Genomic DNA, 17577 nt, shown 5'->3' on the forward strand with positions numbered 1-17577 from the left:
ATGTAGAGATATAATGTAAGGGATATAAATGCTAATTTGTGTGTATATATCAGCCTACTATAGTTCAGAAGATTTTTATTCTATTTTTTTCTTCAGTTAACTTGGAAAAAAAAATATTTGCTTTATTGGATTGTTGAGAATTGGGTAACAGAATAAGTTATATATTTCATCTGTGTTACTGTGTATTTTAGGGTTTGAGGGTTTGTAACATTTTGGAGGCAGAAACAGAGGAAGGGAAAGAAAGATATGAAAAAAATGCAGTGAAGGACAGATTGCTTATGTGTGTATATTCCCTGGAAGAATTGATTTACAAATTTCTCTCTTACAAACATGTTTGGCAGCGTGTAGGGGAAGTTTAACAGCAATGGCAAACTGCATTGTGTGTATTAATCTGCGCAAATCATCCAACCTGCTCTTTGAAAGTCTTCTTTAAAATGAGAACCAGTTAGCCCCTTCTGCTTCCCACTCAGCAGGATTGATTCAGAACTAAACTTGGCAGACTGTAAAAAGAAGGTATCAATCAAATTTAATAACCTATATTTATTAATATGCGAGCATCAGCAACCTCTATCAGGCAGAAATAAAATAGAGAGTATGTTCACTCTGATTTGCTCCACTCACAATGACAACCATTCTTGACAGATTTACAGAATATCTCTAAATCATGTATGTAAATCATTTGCACCAACATCACACCCTCTTGCTATCAGTTCAGTTCAGTTCAGTTGCTCAGTCATGTCTGACTCTTTGTGACCAAATGAACTGCAGCACTCCAGGCCTCCTTGTTCATCACCAACTCCCGGAGTCCACCCAAACCCATGTCCATTGAGTCAGTGATGCCATCCAGCCATCTCATCCTCTGTCGTCCCCTTCTCCTCCTGCCCTCAATCTTTCCCAGCATCAGGGTCTTTTCCAATGAGTCAGCTCTTCACATCAGGTGGCCAAAGTATGCTACAGGCAATAGAAAATTCAAATCTAATCTTTCTGTATTTATATTAGTTTCCTGTTGCTACTGTAACAAATTCCTATAAGCTCAGAATCTTAAAACATACACATTTACTATTTGTATAGTCTGGAGGCCAGGAGTCCAAATGGGTCTCATTGAGCTAAAATCAAGATTCAGCAAGTAGAATTCAGGGGAGAATTCATTTCTTGCCTCTGCCTACTTTCAACAGGCTGTCTATACTCTTTGGCTCATAATCCTCGCCTCTGTCTTCAAAGTCAGTTGTAGCCAACAGAGCCTTCCTCATTGTCCATCACTGACGCTGCCTCTCTCTTTCACATACGCTTCCCAGGTGGCACTGGTGGTGAAGAACCCACCTGCTAATGCAGGAGGACGTAAGAGACCTGGGTTCAATCCTGAGTCGGGAAGATCCCTGGAGGAAAGCATGGCAACTCACTCCAATACTGTTGCCTGGAGAATCCTATGGACAGAGGAGCCTACTGCCTATAGTCCATAGGATCACAGAGCTGGACACAACTGAAGGGAATTAGCAGATAGTCTCGTGATTACATTGAATTCACATGAATAAGCCAGGACACTATCCCAACTCTAAAGTCAACTGATAAGCAATTTGAACTTTATCTGCTACCTTAATTCTCTTTTGTCACACAATGCAACATATTCAGAGACTCCAGGGATTAACATTAACTTCTGTTATTCTCCCAATCATAGTTCTCTCTTCCTCTCTTGGTACCAATGACTACCATATTAAAACCTTGTTCTGATCCTGCAGGTCTCTTTTTGCCAAAAAATAAAAAGTGCAGATGCATGTAAAAGTGTTTCCCAAAAAGACTTATGACAAAACATTATCCCCACAAGTCAGCAATAGTCTAAAATTATGTTACTTTTCTTACAGGGATGACAATGAAATGCTTCTTGTTTCTGGCCGTTGCTGCTGGCTGCCTGCCTGTTTTGATTATAAAAGTATGTGAGGGTTGTATATTTTATGATTACTTTTGAGAGGAGGATAAGAGCTAACTCTGTGCTAGAACTTATTTTGTCGCAGGCACTATTGTGAGGATGCTACGCCCAGTAGGCCAGCTAAAGTCCATGGGGTCGCAAAGAGTCAGACACGACTATAGCAGCTGAGTACACACAGGAGCATGCCCAGTATTCACCTAGTTCTCACCATAGCTCTATTAGGCAAGTACTATTCTTAATCTCATATTACAGAGAAAGAAATCAAAGAGAAGAGGTTAAGTCATGTGTCCAAGGTCAGATAACTTGGAAGTGAAAGAGCCTGAAGGTAAATCTAAGCAGTTTGATTTCACAAGCCCATGCCTACATCATTAAACTTCTCTGAATAATTCAAAAAAACTAAAAATGTAGGGTGGGAATTACTTCTTTACAACTGATCCATGCATTTTCCATGACAAAATGGGAAAAATATTGTTTTTTAGTTTTTATCCAGAAAAGGTATTTTATCAACATCCCAACTGAACTTTCTGATTTATGACTATAACAAGAATTGAATACATCCAAATTAAATATAAAATGAAAAGTCCCAGGACTACCCTCAAAGTCCAGTGGTTTGGAGTCCACATTTCCACTGCAGGGGGCTTTGGTTCTACCCCTGGTCTGGAAATTAAGATCCCACAAGCCTTGCATCACAACCAAAAATAAAAAAGAAAATATGCCAACAGCAAGGAGAGAAATGTGAGGAACTGTTAGCAATGGAGCCAATATGTGATGCTTAAATTGCACTACTTATTAAAAGCAAGAGTTTCAACATTCACAGAACAGAAATGAAACATTTAATGGTATATAGGAAGAAATAAATTCCGAGTATTTTACAAATCATCCAATAATACGTACCTGTGAAAAATCTCAAGGATATAAGGAAAATATTACATTGCAATGTACTGAAAATATTTTTTATGATGAACTGGTTAACAGGTTTGGTATAGAAGTTGAGTGGTTTTTATATTTTCACATGCTAGATAGAAGTCAATAGTAGAAAAAAGTGAAAGCTGCTTAATTCAATAAATGAAAGAAAATCCACATACAATAGATTACTGGGGTGCTGGTGTGGATCTTATCATTTACACTTCTTTCTCCACGAGAAACCAGATGGAGCTCTTGCCTGATATCCAACAATCCTCTGGTAAGTTAAAAATATTGCATTTTGAAGTGATCATCAGATACAGGCTGCAACCTTTATGGTAGAAAACTAAAAAGCCTCAGAAGAGAAGTTTAAGAGACTAAGTTAAAGTGACTGATGTCACTCCTTTTGACTGCAGAATTTGGGGTAGACAAGATGAATTGTTTCAGGAGACCCAATTTCTATCAATGAGAGGAATTCACAGGAAAGTCACTATAGGAGAGTAAATGTTCAGAGGTGAGATAGCTAGAGCTAAATGACATGAATTTCACTGAAGCAGCATATTTTAAGAGGAGCAGGGAGAGTTATCATATGGAACTTAAGGAAATTCTTGTGGGTTCGCAGGTCAGTTCAGTTCAGTCACTCAGTCATGTCCAACTCTTTGTGACCCCATGTGCTGCATCCTGCCCAGCTTCCGTGTCCATCACCAACTCCAGGAGCTTGCTCAAACTCATACCCATCAAGTCAATGATGCCATCCGACCATCTTATCCTCTGTCATCCCCTTCTCCTTCTGCCTTCAATCTTTCCCAGCCTCAGGGTCTTTTTGAACGAGTCAGTTCTCATCAGGTGCCCAAAATATTGGAGCTTCAGCTTCAGTCCTTCCAATTGAAAGGTTGTTGCTGAGCTGTGAAAGACACAGGGATTCTTGGCCTCCGGAGGGGAGAAGAATTCGATCCAGGGCCAGTGACAAGTCTTGATCACTCAAAGCTTTTGTGTAATCAGTTTTATTAAAGTAAAAAAGAGATAGAGAAACCTTCTGACATAGACATCAGAAGGGGGCAGAAAGAGTGCCCCCCCGCTAGTCTTTAGCCAGATGTTATATAGCTACCAGCAGGCTGCTAATTAGAGAAAGGAAATGTCTCAAAACTCAGAGTGGCACCAGGCCCCTCACCCACAACATGCATTTTGAGATAATATCGGCACAAGGTGAGTCACTCCGGGGCCATAAGACGATTGGCATGATTCTTGAAGAAAGGCAAGTTTCCAAGCAAATATATGGTTTCATTAACATAGATTAGGAGAACAATTGTATGAGTAAAACATACTGGTTTGTCAAGTCGGTTCTGAGTCTTAGGTGGAATTGACTTGAAGACAGAGTCTAGGGTAAACACGTAGTTCATTAACATAGTGTAAGAAAAACATTGCCATAAGAAAAATGCATTGATCAGCTCAAAATTTGAGAAAAGTTATGTTCAGGTGGAACCAGGTGCCGTCACAGGATCAGAGAATTTTAAGAGAAACCTCCTTTTAATTTTGTATAGAGAAGGGGAATAAATCTGACACTTGTAATTTGTTTCCTCCTGCCACTTAAGAGAGAGATAAAAAACATCTGACGCTTGCAGCCTATTTCCTCCGCTTGGAGACCCCTAGCCTTGGAGATCCAACCGGTCTATCCTAAATGAAATCAGTCCTGTGGCATCGAGTCCCATCGCTTAATGGGAAATAGATGGGGAAGCAATGGAAACAGTGACAGGCTTTATTTTGGGGGGCTCCAAAATCACTGCAGATGGTGACTGCAGCCATGAAATTAAAAGATGCTAGCTCCTTAAAATAAAAGCTATGACCAACCTAGACAGCATATCAAAAAGCAGAGACATTACTTCACCAACAAAGGTCCATCTAGTCAAAGTTATGGTTTTTCCAATAGTCTGTATGGATGTGAGAGTTGTACCATGAAGAAAGCTGAGGGCGGAAGAATTGATGCTTTTGAACTGTGCTGTTAGAGAAGACCTTGAGAATCCCTTGGACTGCAAAGAGATCCAACCAGTCCATCCTAAAGGAGATCAATCCTGAGTATTCATTGGAAGGATACTGAAGCTGAAACTCCAATATGTTAGCCACCTGATGCGAAGAACTGACTCACTAAAAAAGACACTGATGCTGGGAAAGATTGAAGGCGGGAGGAGAAAGGGATGATAGAGGATGAGATGGTTGGATGGCATCACCAACTCAATGGACATGAGTTTGAGTAAGTTCCAGGAGTTGGTGAGGGACAGGGAAGCCTGGTGTGCTGCAGTCCATGGGGTCACAAAGAGTTGGACATGACTGAACAACTGAACTGAACTGAACTGAGCCTTCCTGCCTTACTCTCTCACAATGAATATTCAAGACTGGTTTCCTTTAGGTCTGACTAGTTTGATCTCCTTGCTGTCCAACAGACTTTCAAGAGTCTTCTCCAACACCACAGTTCAAAAGCATCAATCCCATGATCTTAGTTTTTTGAATGTTGAGTTTTAAGCCAACTTTTTCACTCTCTTCTTTCACCTTCCTCACAAGGCTCTTTAGTTCCTCTGTGCTTTCTGCCATAAGGGTGGTGTCATCTGCATATCTGAGGTTACTGATATTTTCCCCAGCAATCTTGATTCCAGCTTGTGCTTTATCCAGCTTGACATTTTGCATGATGTACTCTGCATATAAGTTAAATAAGCAGGGTGACAATATACAACCTTGACGTCCTCCTTTCCCAACTTGGAACCAGTTCATTGTTCCATGTCTGGTTCTAATATTGATTCTTGACTTGCATACAGGTTTCTCAGAAGGCAGGTAGGGTGGTCTGGTATTCCCATATCTTTAAGAATTTTCCACAGTTTGTCATAATCCACACAGTCAAAGGCTTTAGGGTAGTCAATGAAGCAGAAGTAAATGCTTTTCTAGAATTCTCTTGCTTAATCTATCATCCAACAGATATTGGCAGTTTGATCCCTCTAATCTAGTCCAGGCTACTTGCAGTATGATAGGAAAATAGCACCTTATGGGTGTGTTTTTGAAGAAATGACATCCACAGGGGACAGTTTCTAGAGAAGTGTAATGATTTTATAGTTTTGTCTTCTCCCAGTATCCTTAAATTTTTAAACAAAATAGATGACAAGAACTACTATATTTGAGCAAAGTATGACTGAATTCTACCCATTCAGAAACTGTTGGTAGTCCTGCTGTAGTTGAGACATACATAGATACTACTCAAATTATGCCACGTAAGTCTGTCACTTAAAAAAAAAATAGTATAAAATACATGTGAATCACACACACACACATAAAAGAAGATGTTCTTTACACAAATTAATGCTAACCTAAAATATTAAAGCCATGAATTGTTATTCTTAGTAAGCTACAGGATAAAAGGCAAACAAATGAAAAGAATACTGACATATTTTAGTTTGTAGTTGATTTGAATTCTATATTGTATGTACATATGCTGATACAAATATCAGTGTTTTCTCATAAGAATCAGAGAAAGATGCACAATCTGGGTTGAAGATCCTGAAGGTTTTGTACTCAGTGATGAATATTTGGATTCTCCCAGACACATACCTTTAAACAATATTCAAGTGTGAGTGGTTTATTTGGGATGCAAAGAGAACACTGGCAGGAGGTGGGGTGGAGAATGCACCAAGGAAGGGAAGTCAGTCAGTAAAAGGTATAGTAGTATCAAAACACTTTCCACTATGCTTCGTATTGCCCAATAAAAATGCCTCAGTATGGTCCAAAATACCAATTATAAATCTGAAAAACAATCCTATCATAGTGCACTGTTCTGTAGACTTGTGTAATGTCAGATTGATATTCAAAAGTCCTCAAAACTAATACTGGAGCAATGGAAACTAGCATACTGAGATGTCTTAGAGCGAAAAGTGCTGTAGAACATTGTTTATTCAACATAAACTATAAATTTATTTCACGAAGTCTACAAGTAACATACTATATGTTACAAATTCCACTTAAAATAAGCAAGACTAATTAGTAATTTTCTGGTCACAGACAAGACCAGCCAAAGTTCCATATGACACACTCCTTACGGAACTGGCAGCTGTCCAAGAAGAAATTGTTACTGTACATAACACCCTCAGGAGAGGAGTGTCTCCACCAGCCAGCAACATGCTGAAAATGGTAAGATTAATTAAACAGCAACCATGATGATGCCAATAATAGTAATGGTGTTTACTGAGATTTTATTAAGTTCTATTTGGTTTCCATATACCAAAAGTCTGGTCTTCACAAATAAACCTATAATGCAGCAGAAGAAGAAACAGAGGGTCAGAGGAGGTAAGTAGCTTGCCCAAACTCATAGAGTTAGTAAATGACAGAGCCACAATTCCATCACAGGAAGTGTAATTTTATTCTTAATGGACCCTAGGACAGTGTTTCTCAAACTCTAGTATTCTTGAGTCAGCTGAAGAATTTGATGAAGCACAGCACCCTGGGCCCCACTCTTTGAGGTCTGATTCAGGAGGGATGAGATGGATACCATTCCAAGCTCCCAGATAATGCTGATGCTGCCAGTCAGCATCATCAGTATGGCAGATGCTACAGGTGCTTTAACAATGCATTTGGAGAGGCATTTCACAGCTGTCTTCATTGAGCAGTAGCCCAGAGGCTAAGATGCTCTGAGAATCAAGATGTCCATGTTCTAACCTGGTGGTGCAGCTAGATGAGCAAATATTGGCAAATCCATTTCCCTGTTTCAAACACTAGTGGTAAAGAATTCTCCTGCCAGTGCAAGAGGCTTAAGAGACCTGAGTTCGATCCCTGGGTTGAAAAGATCTCCTGGAGTAGGAAATGGCAACCCACTCCAATATTCTTGCCTGGAAAATACAATGGAGAGAGAAGCCTGGCGGGCTAAGGCCAAAGGGTCACAAAGAGTCAGACAAGACTAAAGTGACTTAGCATACAAGAAAAGAGAAATTGTCTTTCCTCTGTAAACCTGTGGTGTGAGCAAAAAAGTGCTACCAAACAAACAAATATAGGAACTGTTCAGGTGTATTAGGTGACTAGCCTCACCTATATTATATCCCAGAAGTATCACTCAGGTTTGGGGGATCCTAAACTTGGTTGTTTATCCCCAGACTAGTCTAGAATAACAAGGGTTAGAAATAATGCAAGCTCTGGGAACTGATTCTAGGGTACAGTTTTCTTAGGCAAATGACAAAAAAGGGAGGAAAAGAGTAAATGGAAAAATTGATCTTGAAATATATCTCTTGGTCATCTTAGAACCCAAAATAATAAGAGCCAGAAGCTAGCATAGGCATTTTTGCATTGTGAGTATTGTAACTGACAGCATATTATACTTACTACAGTTTGAAAGGCATTCTTCTAGAACCTTATTGCATTATTTCATTTAATTCTCTCAATCATCTTGTGATGTAAATGATACCATCATCTCTGTTTTACAGATGGTAAATCTGAACATCAGAGAAATTAGGTATCTCATCTAAAGTCTTAAGTACTGGATAAAAACAGATTCAATATGAATGCCCAGCTCCAGGGACCAGCTCTTTACACTTTACCTTCCTTAGGCCAAACAGGGTTCAAAATCCTCAGTTTCCAGATGAGCAAATAACTGTAACTAGGAGGTAGAGAAGAAGTTATAGAGTGAACAGAAAATATAGACTCTGATTTCAGCGACTTTATTATTGTGTATTTGAGGTAAATACAGAGGAAATATTAGAACATAGTATTGAATATATGGGCTTCCCTAGTAGCTCAGCTGGTAAAAAATCTGCCTGCAATGCAGGAGACCCCAGTTCAACTCCTGGGTCAAGAAGATCCCCTGGAGAAGTGATAGGCTACCCACTCCAATATTCTTGGGCTTCCCTGGTGGCTAAGATAGTAAAGAATCTGCTTGCAATGTGGGAGACCTGGGTCCAATCCATGCGTTGGGAAGATCCCCTGGTGGAGGGCATGGCAACCCACTCCAGTATTCTTGCCTGGGGGATCCCCATGGACAGAGGTGCCTGGCAGGCTACAGTCCATGGGATTGCAAGGAGTCTGACATAACTGAGTGACTAAGCACAGCACAGCATTGAATATATAGAATATATAAAATTAATATATTTAAGTACTAAGATGCAAACATATGAGAGATCAATAATATGATAAATTAAGTGCTCCAGTAAAATTGAGTAACATTTTAAAAGACAATATGGGAGTTGAGTTTTTCCATAAATAACGCATAGGGCATGGAGAGAAAGGAACTGATAGAATTATAGAAGAGCTGAAAAGCCGATCACAAATGCCAGGCAAAGATTTTCCAGAAAAGAAAAATGAAAGTTTCTGCACATAAAGTTGGAGTTTTATTTAAACAAAACCATTTGCTAAAGCCAGAACTTGTAATTTTGCTGCAATAACCATACATACTTACTTTTAATTTAACTTATGATGTATGATAAAAAAATTTGTATCTTACCAACATTACTCAGAGGTAATATCCCAAAGAGCTTCCTCAAAGAAGTCTGAACCACAGACTATTTGTGATTAAGGTTTCAGGTGCTTTACACAATAAGATAAACAGACCCTGAGATGGAGATTAGCATGTATGATGTTTATTGGGGAACAATTTCCAGAGATCTGTGGATGTGGATAAAGAAGCAGCATAGAGTGTACAAAGAAGCTGGGTTGTGATAGGCACAACAGAAGCCTCCACTAATCCCATGGGAAACAGTACAACTAGGACGGCTCCATAGACCTTGTCCTGAGTTGGAAAGAGGTTGCGTGGCCTTTATAGTTACTATAGCTATGTGCTTGTGCTGTTTGATTGTGTGCTGCTCTTGGGAAGTAAGTATGCTCATGAATAAGGACAACATTTGTTAAAAAGGACAGTAGAGCTTTCTGTGGGCAAGACTCTCAGCTCTAGAGGAAATAGGTGCTTCAGTTCTGAAAGTGATCTAGGTATGGGCGGTGCATCTTAGTATGCACAATGAACAGTCAGCAGTAAATTAGCCAGAGAAGTTCCAGTTCTAAACACTTGGTAACCTGGTCATAATAGGCAAGATTTTATATTTGTGAGTTCAGTGATATTAATCCCACTGCCAGGAGATATTATGCCCTGATGAGATGTTTAAAGTCAGCTCTACTTTTTTAATTAGATATATCCATCATTGAAATATATCTTACATCTTTTTTTTTCCTTTTCTTTCCTCAAGGGCTAGCTTTTTTTTTTTCTTTTTTCTTTCTTTTGTTTAATTGGAGTATAGTTGCAATGCTGTGTTAGTTTCTGCTGTACCACAACGTGAATCAGTGATACATACATATCCTCTTTTTTAGGATTTCCTTCCCATTTAGGTCACCACAGAGCATTGGGTAGAGTTCTTTGTTTTACAGTCAGTTCCCATTAGTTATCTATTTTATTTATACACAGTAGTGTGTGTATCTATCTATATATATCTATATACATATATATAGTGTATATCTGTCCCAATCTCCCAACTCATTCCATTCCTTGGTATCCATCTTTGTTTTCTATGTCTGGGTCTCTATTTCTGCTCTGCAAATAAGTTCATGTATACCATTTTTCTGGATTTCATGTACATGCATTAATATATGATATTTGTTTTTCTCTTTTGACTTACTTCACTCTAGAAATACATCTTTTCTTGCATGAAACAAGCAAACCCAAAAAAAAAAAACACATTTTTACTTTGGCCCTAACCTAAGGAGTTGCTTGATTAACCTCACAATTTAATCAATTCATCAACCTGCAAGATAATTCTATATAACTAACACAGATGGCAGCCTATGCATATGAGATAAACTTTTTCAATGGCAGGGAAAATATTGAAAATCCAAGTTAAGGCATTGTTGAAAAATTCTTTTCAAGAGTAGCTGGATGATTTATATAAAAGCCCATAGTAAACAAGAAATGCTGCAACATTTTTTTCAGTAATAATGTGTTTTGTGCAGATTTGGGGACAATCTTTTAAGTGGATGTACATAATGTGAGAATGATAGAATGTTCGGGAGAACATTTGTCACCGTCCCATAACAAGGGATGTAGACTTTCTGCCTTTCATCTTATTTGGAGAAAAACCGAACAAAATGCTTCAACTTAACACAATCGACACATGCTCCAGAGCCAGAAGGACTTTGATTCCAAATTTCTTTCTGCCACTTAATAGACTGTATTATCTTGAAAAGTTAAGCAACATCTCGGTGTCTGTTTCCTGATTTGCAGATGGGGATAGTATGAGTGATCCCTTGTAGAACTGCTATGAGTAAAGATGAGAGAATACACGTAAAGGATTGGTGACAGATCCTTGCATGTGTGTTAGCTATGATTTGCTATCATTATTCACAATTTAGATGGAGCTATGTGACACTATATTTGTTTCTTTTTTTTTCTACTTTTATTTTTTTTTTCATTTATTTTTATTAGTTGGAGGCTAATTACTTTACAATATTGTAGTGGGTTTTGTCATACATTGACATGAATCAGCCATGGATTTAATCACAGCAATATTTATTTATTGAGCATGTAGCATAAGATTTATTATATCATAGTTGTATTACATGGATTGTCCAAATTAAAATCTTAAAATTTTTGAACTATTGTGTATGAATCATGGGGCATATTTTACAGATGAAAAAACTGTGATTCAGAGAGATTTAATAATGTGTCAAAGGTAAAACTATTAATAAATAATGGGATGGATTTCTAACTTGTCTGTTTTAATGGAAGCATTTACTTAAATGCTAATATTTCAGAAAAAGAAGCTACATCTGAATATTATTATCAAGTTTTGATCTTGTTAAGTTCAAGGGTTAAAACAATGGACTGAAAGATTTGTCTTCCTCTTCCAACCAAAATATTTAAGAGAGGTGCTTTCGACTAAAATACTTAAGAGAATTCAGTTGCCAGCCTACACAATTGAGAATATTGCTAGCTTTGGATTTTTAGAAAGAATGAACTAGAATCTTATCATAGAAATGTGTTATTAGGCCATGTGTCTGTATTTCACTTGTAGAACTGGAGTGAAGAAGCCGCACAAAATGCCAGAATGTTGTCAAAGGATTGTGAACTGGTACAAAGCAATGCACTCAAGAGGCGAATTGCAAGTAGGTATACAACACACCTTTTTGCTCAAAAGTCCTCCGGAATTGTTCAGTAACCTGGTAAGGGTAAGTTAAGTCATCTAGCATGTATTTACACTTACCCCATAAATGGCAGTGAATTGTGACTCATAGTACTGTTTCATTGCTGCTCATTTTTAAATTTGGATATTCAAATTTTCAAATTCCTATTCTGATCACCAAAAGAAAAGAGTCCAAAGCTCTCAATATCATAGGATGGTTGAATACAATAATAACAGATGGAAAGCTGTATGGCTAGAAGGTTCCCACTCCATGTAGTTATTTTGTGCATGCGTGCTAAGTCACTTCAGTCATGTTCGACTCTGTGTGACCCTATGGACTATAGCCCACCAGGTCCTCTGTCCGTGGGATTCTCCAGGCAGGAATACTGGAGTGGTTTCCTCTCCATGCCCTCCTTCAGGGCATTTTCCCAACCCAGGGATGTAGCCCACCATCTCTTACATCTCCTGCACTGACTGGCAGATTATTTACCACTAGCGCCACCTGGGAAGCCCATAGTTATTTCAGCTACTCACAATATTACCGTGGGACTATATTTAGCTTTGGAATGAGCTATCTTTATTTGAGAAGTGAGTCATATTCAACTCTATGGAGCTGCCCATAAGAACAAGTTTAGATGATCAAAAATAAACCCATCTCATGGCATATATATTAGGTAGATCACTGCTAATTTCCTGAAAAGCCATTAGTGTCTCCTACACGAGCAGACATTAATAACACTCTGTATTTAAAGATTTTGGGGCATCTTTACTCAATGCTGTTAAGCTGTGAATTGGCAATATGAATCTTCCCTGCCCCGGAGAAAGGCAGTTTACTACCAAATGTCACATTTGATTGAGAGCCCACATCACAAGTGAATGGATGGCCAAATGAGCAAATGTTTATTTCAAGGTCTTTGCATGATGAATACTTCGTGTGGTTGCTTTCAAGGCATGGACTTGGTTACAACTCATAGATTGTTCTGATTGGTTTCATCTTTCTCCATCAGCTTGGACGTGGCAGAAACTAAAATGTTGGTTGATCTGACTTCCAAGCTTGCAGATCATTTCCTACCGTCAAGTTTTCAGCAAACCTGAGCACTGCACGTTTATTCATCTATGAGAAAGAAAATTGTTAGCCAAATACAGCTGAGTTGGCCTCCTCTTATCAAACATTAGTAGATTTCTCTGGTGGCTCAGATGGTAAAAGCGTCTGCCTACAACGCAGGAGACCTGGGTTCGATCCCTGGCTTGGGAAGATCCCCTGGAGAAGGAAATGGCAACCCACTCCAGTATTCTTGCCTGGAAAATTCCATGGACAGAAGAGCCTGGTGGGCTACAGTCCATGGGGTCACAAAGAGTCGGACACGACTAAGTGACTTCACTTTCCCTTTCCCTTTCACTTTATCAAACATTGGTTGGATGACCAATGAAACATTTCTAAAATAAAAGTGAGGAAAGTATCCTTGTAAAATGTTTCTAAGCTTCATAAAGTATAACCTAGTCCTTTCTCCTCCTCTTAGATACTTTTTGTGGAGAAAATATGCATCTGACAACTTATCCTATCTCATGGTCAAATGTGATCAGGATCTGGTACAATGAGTCTAAATATTTCCAGTATGGGGAGTGGACATTGACAGATGATGACATGACAACTGAGCATTATACTCAGGTAAACTGTGCACTGGCCAATATACCTATTAATTAAGTGACTCTAAGGGTGTGTGGAAAATAGGCAAATAAGAACCATGGGAAATCATTCTACCCACTTTTTGCAAATTTACAGTCCTCAAAGATACTTCTTAACTTCTAGTGGGAAATAATACTTGGAAACCATTATCTGGGATCTGGGTATGTTCAAGGACTTCTTTAGTTTAGAAAAAACTAAAGAAGGGGTTGGAGAAGGAGGCTGAACCATGATACCTTCAAGAGCTGAAGGAGATGAACACGGAAGGGCCTTATCATTGGAGCCATATTAACTATTATAAATGTTACCTTGTATTTTGAATGTAGTAGAAGTCATTAAACAGAAGGATGATTTAACCTGATTCACATTTTTAAAATACCACTGGGCTTCAGTGTAGATAATACATCAATTCTACAAAAATGACTTTGAATATCTAAATCAGGTGATTTATTTTCCAGCAAGATGTAAATTAACAAAATTCATCCAGAATGGATAGATTTAAATATTTAATATGCAAGAAATACAAATGATAAAACAGTGTTATCCTCCAAGCAGAAGACTCAGCTGTGACACAAAATTTGTAATAAAATCTACTCACAATAAAACCTACTTAAGATTAATGTCAAAAGCTTACAAAGATAGCACATTTAAGAAACATAGACTTAATCACTTATTCTTTTTTTTAATTTTTTCTTTTTTCCATTTATTTTTATTAGTTGGAAGCTAATTACTTTACAATATTGTAGAGGTTTCTGCCATACATTGACATGAATCAGCCATGGATTTACATGTATTTCCCATCCCGACCCCCCCTCCCTTAATCACTTATTCTAAAGCAAAGCAGACATTTCTAAATAAAGACTAGCAAGTAGAATTCTTCTTCCTTATTATTATTACTATTATTTACCTGGCCATGTGGCATGGGGGATCTTAATTCCCCAACAAGGGATCAAACCCACACCCCGAGCTGTGGATGTGCAGTCTTAACCACTGCACCACCAGGGATATCCCAATAACATTCTTATTTTAAGATCGATATCATTTGACACAAGTGGTATGTGCCAGGAATCCTAGAGTAGTACAGCATTAGACCATTTATTTGTAATTTATGCTATCAGAGGATAAAAAAATTATTACTCAGAGAGCTAAAAATATGACAATGTGAGACAACAATTCCTGCTTTCCTTTTCTTTTAGGTAAAAGTAGACTAGACCCACTATTTCCATCAAAAGAACATGAGCTCTATTACTCTGAAACAGTAATTTAATATTTCTTCTTCAAAACACTTGAAAGTTTTTTATTCAATCCCCATCATATACCTATGATGTAGAAGCTAGTATTATTATATTTCATTTTACAAATAATAAAATGAGATTTCAAGACATAAAACAAGCCGGTAAATAGCATCCCACCAGGAAGTAGCAGAGATGGATTTTGAACCTGACTCATTTCTTCTCAAGGGCCAACTCACTGTTCTCCACCATGCCACTTTTTTGATGATTAAGCAAGGTTGCTGCCATGTTCTAATTTTTATGCATTCACCAAACAGTCTTCATCATGTTACTATATTTTCCATACAGATTTGATAAGAAGAACATAAGTCAGGGTCAGTGATGGCACCCAAGTATGCATAGGTATGCACGATATCTAGACACATGGGAATCAGTTCCTATGACCTCCTAACAAGCCATGATGCTCAAAGCATCCTAAAAGCATGTGTGTTTATTTTCAATCATGGATAACAATATTCATATTGTAATCATTTAGCAAACTACCAAATTACTAATATAATAATCTTACCTTTACAGGTTGTTTGGGCCACTTCTTATCTTATTGGCTGTGGCGTGTCATCATGTCATAAAGGAATTCACTACCTCTACATTTGTCACTATTGTCATGAGTATGTATTATACAGTTTTAGTTTCACATAACTTTTAGAAATACATTTCCCTTACATCATCTAGTTTCTCAAAAATCATTTGTTTTAAATTATTTTAACTGATTTTCAAGAGTAAAATTTTACTTGCAGTTTTCAAACAGGAATTTTATTAGACCACTTTTTCCTTTGTTCTTTTTTAAGGGGAAATGATCCTGAAAAGAAGAATGTACCTTATAACAAGGGAAGTCCATGTGGAGACTGTCCAAATAACTGTGAAGACAAACTATGTAGTAAGTTTTACATCTCAGTGTGCTTAATATTGATTGTTGATCTGGGAGCCATGGATCATGAAAATCAAGCATTTAATAATATTACAATTTTCTATAATATTACTTTTTCCTCAATCATCCCAAAGCAAATAATTAACATTATCTGGTTTCCTTTCCCCCACTCCCAAAGTGACTCAGGAGACCAATGATTAAATCTATTGGATTGGAAATTAGAACATTCAGGTCTGAACTCAACCTTCCACCCTAAAATTTAAAGTTCTCACTCTATAATAAGGGCATCTTGGATAAGAGGTTACTCTAAGATAACTTTTTCTCTGCTCTTGTATAAAAAGTTCCTTGGCTCTGTTATCGCAGCCCTGAAGTTAGACACCTTGCTTTCAGGTTCCCAGGGCTCTCAGGCTGCCCTTTAGCCACAACCCCTCTACCTGTCTGTCCACTTATCAGAGAAGGTGGTAATTTTTTACTGAGTAATCCTTATGCTTTTAAGTTTCCACGGACACATTGGAAGACGTGAGCGGTCTATTTACTGTATATCATTTTATTTCTTAAGTAAATCTTAGCTAAAATGTAGTATTAACTAAGTGGGTTCCAATTCCATGTTCATTTCCTTAGGTAACAAAAGTGTCTTTTTCTGGAGTTTTCTTCAGGCATAATTTACTAGTCCATGGGGATATGTTTATAACTTAATTTTCAGTAAGTTTATGGAGAAATAATAGACCTCCCCCACCACCAAAAAAAAATCCTTTATCTGCAGATTTGGAAGACTAAAAGGTTCATTTTCCTTCACCTGACCAGTCCATTCCATTTACTTTCAAAGCAAGGAAAAATGCAATCTCTTTTCCTTTATCAATTTCTCTGTCTCTCTTCTCCTCCTTTTTTTCCTTCTTCTTCTTCCTGTGACTGTCAGTAACTCAGTTTTGAAAATAAATGTAGCTGGAGAAAGATAAAATATCTACTAATTATCTTTGCTACAGGTAATGGGGTAGGTTTTATTTTTTATCCAAGAGACAAAAGCAATGTCTAGAATGGAATGAAAAATGCTGTAGGAAGTAAAATGAGAGTAGAAAAGAAAAAAAGTATTACTTAATATTATTGACTCTATAACAGAGGATATACATCTCTTAAGCCCTTTACTCACCTATAAATGCACGAGAAGATGAGAGATGAGTTTCTGAGTCAATATGGTGTAACCTTGCTTTTTCCTTTCAGCGAACCCCTGCATCTACTACGATGAATACAATAACTGTAATACACAAACTCAACGTCTTGGCTGCAAACACCTGTCAGTTCAACGACTCTGCAAAGCTAGCTGTATGTGTCAAACTGAGATAAAATAGCCATTTTATTTGCAGCTGTAATGTGCTGTTAGATCATCTTTGACCTTCCTTTGCTCCAACAGCTTCTGATGCATTTCAATTCATTTTAATTACACCTGAGGTACTAATTTTCACTAATCATACATAAGTGTTAGTCACTCAGTCGTGTCTGACTCTCTGCAATCCCATGGATCATATATGGGCATCAGTATATTTACAACAATGCCCTTCATTCCTATTCTGATACATTGTGAAGCAACATTGTCTTAAACTTTCTTAAAACTGGAGTGAAATATGATTGATGAAATGTGATAGAACTATGAAATATGGAATGAGGTATGATTTAAATATGAAAGAGGTCAACCCCTGCCTCATGTTTAAATCATGTGATGTCTAGTTCTCAGGTTGACACGATTCAATGGATCGGATAACTGATTCAGTAGACTGTGCTAAAGG

At 37.7% G+C, this 17577-nt stretch overlaps 1 protein-coding gene and 1 non-coding gene across 2 annotated transcripts; both read left to right on the forward strand.

Annotated features, from left to right (window-relative positions):
- The first annotated feature begins 1861 nt into the window (after nucleotides 1-1861).
- On the forward strand, nucleotides 1862-17142 carry CRISP1 (cysteine rich secretory protein 1). Its single transcript, XM_020894211.2, has 7 exons — nucleotides 1862-1927; nucleotides 6866-6994; nucleotides 11845-11935; nucleotides 13473-13621; nucleotides 15445-15536; nucleotides 15717-15805; nucleotides 17015-17142. The coding sequence occupies exons 1-7, from the start codon at nucleotides 1862-1864 to the stop codon at nucleotides 17140-17142; spliced, it is 744 nt and encodes a 247-aa protein (XP_020749870.2).
- Nucleotides 13135-13207, forward strand: TRNAC-ACA (transfer RNA cysteine (anticodon ACA)). The gene has a single exon. It is a non-coding gene; the product is annotated as a tRNA-Cys (tRNA).
- Nucleotides 17143-17577: the final 435 nt, after the last annotated feature.

Source organism: Odocoileus virginianus, chromosome 27 (assembly GCF_023699985.2).
Source record: "Odocoileus virginianus isolate 20LAN1187 ecotype Illinois chromosome 27, Ovbor_1.2, whole genome shotgun sequence".
In the NCBI taxonomy this organism is placed as follows: domain Eukaryota; kingdom Metazoa; phylum Chordata; class Mammalia; order Artiodactyla; family Cervidae; genus Odocoileus; species Odocoileus virginianus.

Bases quoted from the DNA above. Each gene is read 5' to 3' on its own strand.
- CRISP1 (XM_020894211.2), top strand. From the start codon at position 1,862: ATGACAATGAAATGCTTCTTGTTTCTGGCCGTTGCTGCTGGCTGCCTG. The intron at 6,995-11,844 runs GTAAGATTAATT...TTTCACTTGTAG, and splicing joins CCAGCAACATGCTGAAAATG to AACTGGAGTGAAGAAGCCGC. The intron at 15,537-15,716 runs GTATGTATTATA...TTCTTTTTTAAG, and splicing joins ATTTGTCACTATTGTCATGA to GGGAAATGATCCTGAAAAGA.